The sequence below is a fragment of the Scyliorhinus torazame genome, chromosome 1, assembly GCF_047496885.1.
Source record: "Scyliorhinus torazame isolate Kashiwa2021f chromosome 1, sScyTor2.1, whole genome shotgun sequence".
NCBI classification, from domain to species: Eukaryota; Metazoa; Chordata; class Chondrichthyes; order Carcharhiniformes; family Scyliorhinidae; genus Scyliorhinus; species Scyliorhinus torazame.
Genome location: NC_092707.1, coordinates 396037764 through 396045413, shown reverse-complemented (window position 1 = coordinate 396045413; position 7650 = coordinate 396037764). Strand labels below are relative to the sequence as shown.

General features: G+C 48.3%; 1 protein-coding gene across 1 annotated transcript; it reads right to left on the bottom strand.

Moving 5' to 3' along the window:
* Nucleotides 1–1311: 1311 nt before the first annotated feature.
* LOC140427785 (endonuclease domain-containing 1 protein-like) lies at nt 1312–4496 on the bottom strand. The gene is made up of 2 exons (XM_072513442.1): nt 4120–4496; nt 1312–2926 (listed from the first exon to the last, which is right to left on the bottom strand). The coding sequence occupies exons 1-2, from the start codon at nt 4417–4419 to the stop codon at nt 2207–2209; spliced, it is 1020 nt and encodes a 339-aa protein (XP_072369543.1). The 5' UTR covers nt 4420–4496; the 3' UTR covers nt 1312–2206.
* Between the last annotated feature and the right edge of the window lie 3154 nt (nt 4497–7650).

Below are 7650 nucleotides of genomic sequence, written 5' to 3'. Positions count from 1 at the left end.
AGCTTGTTAGCGAAGTCTGTTAGCACTGTTGCCTCACAGCGCCAGGGACCCGAGTTCAATTTTGGCCTCGAGTGATTGTCTGTGTGGAGTTTCTCCCCGTGTCTGCGGGGGTTTCCTCCGGGTGCTCCGGTTTCCTCCCACAGTCCAAAGATGCGCAGGTTAGGGGGATTGGCCATGTCACATTGCCCTTAGTGTCCAAGGATGTCTCGGTTAGGTTAAGGGGTTACTGGAATAGGGCAGGAGAGTGGGCTTGAGTGGAGTGCTATTTCAGAGGGTCGGTGCAGACTCGGTGGGCCGAATGGCCTTCTTCGGCACTACAGAGATTCTAAGTCACCCCCTTTGGGTCCGTACCAGCCTCCCCGAACAGGCGCCGGAATGTGGCGACTAGGGGCTTCTCACAGTAACTTCATTGAAGCCTACTTGGGACAATAAGCGATTTTCATTTCATTTCATTTTCAGGAAAAATTGATTGGATTATTTTTTTTCTACAAGACGAGAAGCCAGGAATTGCAAAGCAGCAAAGAGATTTAGGAATTGACACAAGAAATGACTGCAAGTTAGTAGAGGACGGGCACAAATTAAACAATTGAAAAAAACTAATGCTATGTTCGCCATCTCAAACAGATATTTTAAAAATAAATTGAGAGTACCTAATTATTTATTCCAATTAAGAGGCAATTTAGCGTGGCCAATCCACCTATCCTGCACATCTTTTGGGTTGTGGGGGTGAAACCCACGCAGACACGGGGAGAATGTGCAAACTCCACACGGACAGTGACCGAGGGCCGGGATTCGAACCCGGGTCCTCAGCACCGTAGAGCTAACCACTGTGCCACCCTGCTGCCCTTTCTCAAACAGATACAAAGGAACGTGGCTCGAAGGGATGGAAGTTATATTAGATTTCTATATAGTTTTGGATAGAACTAACTTAGAGTTCAGCTCTAGGCAATGCACCTCAGGAAGAAAATGTTGACAGAGAGAGCACAATAGAGTTAGATTGTAAGGGCAGCATTCTCTTCACTATAGAAGATGTTCAAGATGATTAAAGAAGTTGATAGATTTGTTGGAGTGAATTTATTTCGTCTAGTTTAGAAGAATGAGATGTGATCGTATTGAAACGTATAATAATTGACAGGGTGGATTCTGAAAGGGGGCGGGATTCTCCCCTACCCGGCGGGGCAGGGGGTTCCGGCGTAATGGAGTGGCGGGAACCACTCCGGCGTCGGGCCGCCCCAAAGGTGCGGAATTCTCCGCACCTTTAGGGGCCAAGCCCTCACCTTGAGGGGCTAGGCCCGCGGCGGAGCGGTTTCCGCAGACAGGTATAAAGGGCCCGACCCAAGGGAGGATCCGCCCCTTTCAGAAACACAGGGCTAGTGAGCAGCAGCAGCAGACAGAGACAGCTCAGCATTGGCAGCTTACCTTAGCTTCACTGGTCATACCTCTTGACTGTATTATATCTAGTTAAGCTCTGGAAACAGAACGAACCCTCTGAATAAAGTATTTGTGTTAACTGGAAGTCTACAATCTTTATTCAGACTTAGAGAATAACATAAAGGGGAGGTTTGGTCACTGAATATTTTTAACGCTGAGTTAGATACATTTTAGATTGACAAGGGAAGGGGAGGAGACAGGAAAGTAGAATTGAGGCCAACATGAGGTCAGACATGGCTTTATCAAATGGCAAAGAAGGTTTGAGGAGCTGAATGGTCTACTCCACTTTGTGTATTCATCTGATCTGGGGAGACAAGGAAAAAGGGGGCATTAAAATTAGACCGAGGCCACTCAGATGTAAAAGCAGGAAGTACTTCCCAGCTTACAAAGGGTACTGGAAATCTGAAACTCTCTCTCCACCCACCCCCAAAACAAGCTGATGAAGTTGGGGTTCAATTGAGAATGTGAAAGCTGAGGTTGATAGTTTTCTGTTAGTTGAGAGTATTAAGGGGGATTGAACCAAGTGGGTCAATGGAGTTGAGACACAGATCAGCCGTCAGATAATTGAATGGCACAACAGGCTCGAGGGGCTGAATGGCCTCTTCCTGTTCCTCTACTGTGCCCTATTACTGAGTGTGACAAATTATGAGATCGCGCGGGGATCTGAGGAAACAGTCAAATAGTTTGGCTAGAGTCTGAGTCATTGTGTTTAACAATGTGACACTCAAGTGTCACTATTGTGAAAACCCACGTCGAGTGTGACAATCCTCGGACACTAAAACCAATTCAGCCCCATCTCCAAAAGGAGACAGCAGGTAACTGTAAGTACCCATGACCATCTCCTGAGGGAATCCCCTCTGTTAACTGCGAGCATCTCTCCCTCGATCAACAGAGTGACCTCTTTGAAGGTCTCTGCCTCATCCTCGGCACTCGTTCCTCTGCAACTCTCGAACATCTTGCCCACTCCCAGTTGCTCCTGCAGCTCTCTCACGGTCAGTCTGACCCCGGGCTCTTCTGGCTGCATCCGTTTCCTGAAGGCGGCAGAAAAGTCTTTGTCGTACGTCAGCGCGTTCTCCCCCCCTGGGCCCACTTTGTTATTGAGACAGGGGTCATTATTCCGGTGGGGCGGGGAGGTGCAGCAAAGGGCGGTCCAGGCTACCTCGGGCACCATGACCTTGTTCTTCAGCTTGATGTTGGTGGAATTGGCTGAACCCGTCACGACGTACATGGAGCGGCTGGAATTGTAGCATATCTTTGCCAAGTGGAGAACAATAGATTCTGCCTCTTTTGCCCAGTTCACGTTGGCTTCGTGCGTCTGCGGGACTGCATTAGTGAGGGTGCAGGTAGCTGTGGCACTTTCTTTCCGATTAAAGGAATAGGGGTAGAGGTGACCTCGATCATATCCTGAATGCAGGTAATCTGCATCCACTGCTTGATGGTCGCTGGCAGTCCCGTTGCTGCTCATCATTTCAGCCGAGGCGTGGAGATCATCAATCTAAAACCAGCAGAAAATAACACATTAGGAAATAGTCACAATGTCAGAAATGAACGGGAGGGAAAGCTCATTAACCCCAACAAACCTATCCCCCCTTTCACACATTAACCTGACGTTCTCAGCCCATGGCCTCAAAAAAAATGGGGATTAATGGCAGTGACTTATCACTTATTTTCTAATATACTCTTTTATAAAATAAATTTAGAGTATCCAATTCATTTTTTCCAATAAAGGGACAAATCCACCTACCCTGCACATCTTTGGGTTGTGGGGGTGAGACCCACGCAAACACGGGGAGAATGTGCAAACTCCACACAGACAGTGACCCAGAGCCGTGATCGAACCTGGGACCTCGGCACTGTGAGGCAGCAATGCTAACCTCTGTGCCACCGTGCTGCCCTTTCTAATATACTCTTACCGAGCCACACAGATATTGGGATGGTGACCAACCAGTGACGGGGTGTCTCAAAGGAGAGAGAGAGATTAAGTGGATTCAGGGGGAATACTATGCCCTTCTGAACCTGGTTACATTATTTTGTATGTTTAGCTTTCCTCCTCTATTGAGGCAATTTGCAACCTTGACTGTTCCATTTCCTTCCAGTTGCTGGTAGCCATTATATATTTTTTTAAGTGCTGACTGGCGCTCACTGCCTGTCAGTCAAACTTCAAACTGAGGTTAATTTTAGCTCCTGTCAGTGAGCGTGTGAATAGTGAGAGAGAGATGCTCAGATCCCTGGGATCAGTGGTTAGCGTCTTGCCTACTCCGATGATCCTAATTGTGTAGTAATGGAATTTGAAGTGAGTTCAAAGCTCACCCTTCGGTGTCGGGATGCCTGTGGGATCTTGGTTTGTGCTTTGAGAACCACCAAATGGGGTGAAGGGCACTCTCTAAATTCAGGTTCTTACAGTCTCTCTCTCTCTCCTTCCAGAATTTTAAATACTCTTAGAGTAAATTGCCAACAAATAAAATAGTGCAAGTAAAACTCCAACTGTATTTGCCTTGGCGACAAACGAGAGCAGAATTTCCACTAAGCTGTCAATTCTCATTCCCAACCTGACCTCCCAAACAACAACATGGAGGAATGTCAGAAACCTCAGTGATAAATGATGCTCATTGTGATTGTCTTGTGGAGGTCAAAGCGATTGGGGCTTGTCTCTGCTACGAGGTGAACCGTTCAGTCACAATCACTTACCTGTGGCTCATAAAACCATGTTCTGGGTCTCAGCCTCTTAACAACACCCAAGGTGCAGGGGAACCTGTAAGCGGAGTAGACCGGGATGCGCAGGTCCGTCCGGTACAGGGTCACAAAGTGATAGTGGTTCTTGTACCTCTGGCAGATTTTGACCCGGTTTTGAGTGTCGAATCCCTGCGGTGGCACCTTGCCCTGGAAGAACCAGTCGCATTTGCTCAAATCCTGGATCACTTTCCCCTGCACTATCCCGGGATCGAGGACTGGAAAGAGCAGGAATAAGACCAGACTCGGTGTCCCCATGTCCAGACTCCACACAGAATGATATTCCACTCCTGGCCAGTGAGCGAGGGATCTGTTCTGTTTCACTCTCTCCACTGCCCTGGTTTCGCTGTGTTATATTCCACAGAGTAAACCTTGGACTCTGAAATCTAGAGGACGTTCCCAATGCAGCACCCAGTCTCGAGTCCGTCAGCCCGCCCTTTATCTGGAGAGCTGCCAATTTCTGTGACATTCACAACAATTCCCCTTAATATTTCTCTGTAATAATCTGCAGAATAGTTGGGTCCCCGTGACTGAGTTTCTGTTCCTGGTTTCTCTGACGATGTTACACAAGAGCACAGTATTCCTTGCTGTCACAGCTCGAAGTGGTTACAGTAAGTTCACAAATTTTGACAATACTGCATTAAAACCATTAAACGGTGGTTAATGGTTTTTGATGCAGTATTGAGATTAACTCGTTGAAAGAGTGACAATGTCCATTTTGGCAGGAAAGCTGATCGTCAAATGGGGAGAGACTGCAGAGCTCCGAGATGCAGAGGGATCTGGGACTCCTAGTGCATGAATGGTAAGGCTGGTTATGCAGGTGGAGCAAGTCATTCAGAAAGCTAATGGAATTTTATCATTTATTGTGGGAGGAATTGATTACAAAAATAAGGAGGTTGAGTTTCAGTTGTACAGGGAATTGGTGAGACCACATCTGGAGTACTGTGTACAGTATTGGTCTCCTTATTGAAGGAAGGATGTAAATACCTTAGTGCAGTGCAGAGAAGATTTATTAGCCTAATATAATAACCTGAGGGGTATTGGCAGGTGAATAGGAGAGGATGTTTTCTTTTGAGGGAGAATCTACAACTAGAGGGTCATTATTTAGAAATAAGGGGTCGTTCATTTGAGATAGAGATGAGGAAAATATTTTTCTTTCAGAGGGTAGGGGGTCTCTGGAACTCTCTTCCTCAAAAAGCAGCTATGATGTGGAGATTCCAGCATTGGACTTGGGTGAGCACAGTAAGAAGTCTTACCACACCAGGTTAAAGTCCAACAGGTTTGTTTCGAATCACAAGATTTCGGAGCGCAGCTCCTTCCTCAGGTGAATGAAGAGGTGGGTTCCAGAAACACATATATAGACAAAGTCAATGGTGCAAGGCGATACTTTGAATGTGAGTCTTTGCAGGTAATTAAGTCTTTACAGGTCCAGAAGGTGCGACTGGAGAGAGGGATAATCACAGGTTAAAGAGGTGTGAATTGTCTCAAGCCAGGAAAGGGTTTCGCAAGCCCAGGCCAGATGGTGGGGGGTGAACATAATGCGACATGAATCCAAGGTCCCGGTTGACGCCGTACTCACGCGTGCGGAACTTGGCTATCAGTTTCTGCTCGGCGATTCTGCGTTGTCGCGCGAGCTGAAGGCCACCTTGGAGAACACTTACCCGAAGATCAGAGGCTGAATGCCGTTAACTGCTGAAGTGTTCCCCGACTGGAAGGGAACTTTCCTGCCTGGCGATTGTCACGCGATGTCCGTTCATCCGTTGTCGCAGCGCCTGCATGGTCTCGCCAATGTACCACACCTCGGGACAGTGAAAAGGCAGTGAAAGCGGAGTCTTAGAATACTTTTAAGGCCGAGCCAGATAGATTCTTGATTAACAAGTGGGTGAAAGATTATCCGGGGTGCCAGGAATGTGGAGTTGAGGGACTTCCGTGGCGGCCATGGAGTGGGTGGTCGCACACAGGATGGCTCCTACTTGAAGGCATTGGGTTTGGCCCCTTTTACCCGAGCGTTGGAGTATTTCGACGGTAAAGGGTGTGGAGAGTGGAGGGGGATAAGTTCTTCCCTGGATGGGCATGTCTGCGGGTTATCAAACTTGACAGAAGACAGTGAGAGCCCTGGGGTGTGGGTTGTGGGGGGTGGGTGGGGGTGGGGGGGTGGGGGGGGGGGGGGGGTCACTGATGACGGGAAAGCTGTCAGTCGAGCATTGGTGAGCTTCATTAAGGACGGATTTGGGCAGCAGCGTAAAGAAATGCAGAATAACTGGTCAACGGTGATTGACGGGCAGTGGCACCTCCTTCACGGGACTCTGGAAAGGGTGCAGAAGAGCCTGGAGGTGAAGGGGCGATAATGCTGGAGGTGGAGAAGACGGTGTCAGACCAGAGTGATCTGGGCGTGTCATTGGAGGCAGAGATAGCGATCCTGGGGGACATGTGTAAGACGCTGCGAGCAAAGGAGGGCTAGGAAAATAAGCCCAGGTGGCAAAATCTGCAGATCTGCATATCTGCAGATCATGGACCCGCCGGGAGGAGTGGAGGGAATGAGCAGAGGTGAGCTGGCAAGATGGATACAGAACCGGCTACGTCATAGAAGGCAGAGAGTAGCAATGGGGGGGTGCTTTTCTGATTGGAGGGCTGTGACCAGTGGTGTTCCGCAGGGATCAGTGCTGGGACCTTTGCTGTTTGTAGTATATATAAATGATTTGGAGGAAAATGTAACTGGTCTGATTAGTAAGTTTGCAGACGATACAAAGGTTGGTGGAATTGCGGAGAGCGATGAGGACTGTCAGAGGATACAGCAGGATTTAGATCGTTTGGAGACTTGGGCAGAGAGATGGCAGATGGAGTTTAATCCGGACAAATGTGATGTAATGCATTTTGGAAGGTCTAATACAGGTAGGGAATATACAGTGAATAGTAGAACCCTCAAGAGTATTGATAGGCAGAGAGTTCTTGGTGTACAGGTCCACAGGTCACTGAAAGGGGCAACACAGGGGCCATACGGCATGCTTGCCTTCATTGGCCGGGGCATTGAGTATAAAAATTGGCAAGTCATGTTGCAGCTGTATAGAACCTTAGTTAGGCCACGCTTGGAGTATAGTGTTCAATTCTGGTCACCACACTACCAGAAGGATGTGGAGGCTTCAGAGAGGGCGCAGAAGAGATTTACCAGGATGTTGCCTGGTCTGGAGGGCATTAGCTATGAGGAGAGGTTGAATAAACTCGGTTTGTTCTCACTGGAACGACGGAGGATGAGGGGTGACCTGAATAGAGGCATACAAAATTATGAGGGGCATAGATTGAGTGGATAGACAGGGACTTTTTCCCAGGGTAGAGGGTCAATTACTAGGGGGCATAGGTTTAAGGTGCGAGGGGCAACGTTTAGAGGAGACGTACGAGGCAAGTTTTTTACACAGAGGGTAGTGGGTGCCTGGAACTCGCTACCGGAGGAGGTGGTGGAAGCAGGGACGATAGTGACGTTTAAGGGGCATC

Bases quoted from the DNA above. Each gene is read 5' to 3' on its own strand.
- LOC140427785 (XM_072513442.1), bottom strand. From the start codon at position 4,419: ATGGGGACACCGAGTCTGGTCTTATTCCTGCTCTTTCCAGTCCTCGAT. The intron at 2,927-4,119 runs GTAAGTGATTGT...TGCTGGTTTTAG, and splicing joins CATGGTTTTATGAGCCACAG to ATTGATGATCTCCACGCCTC.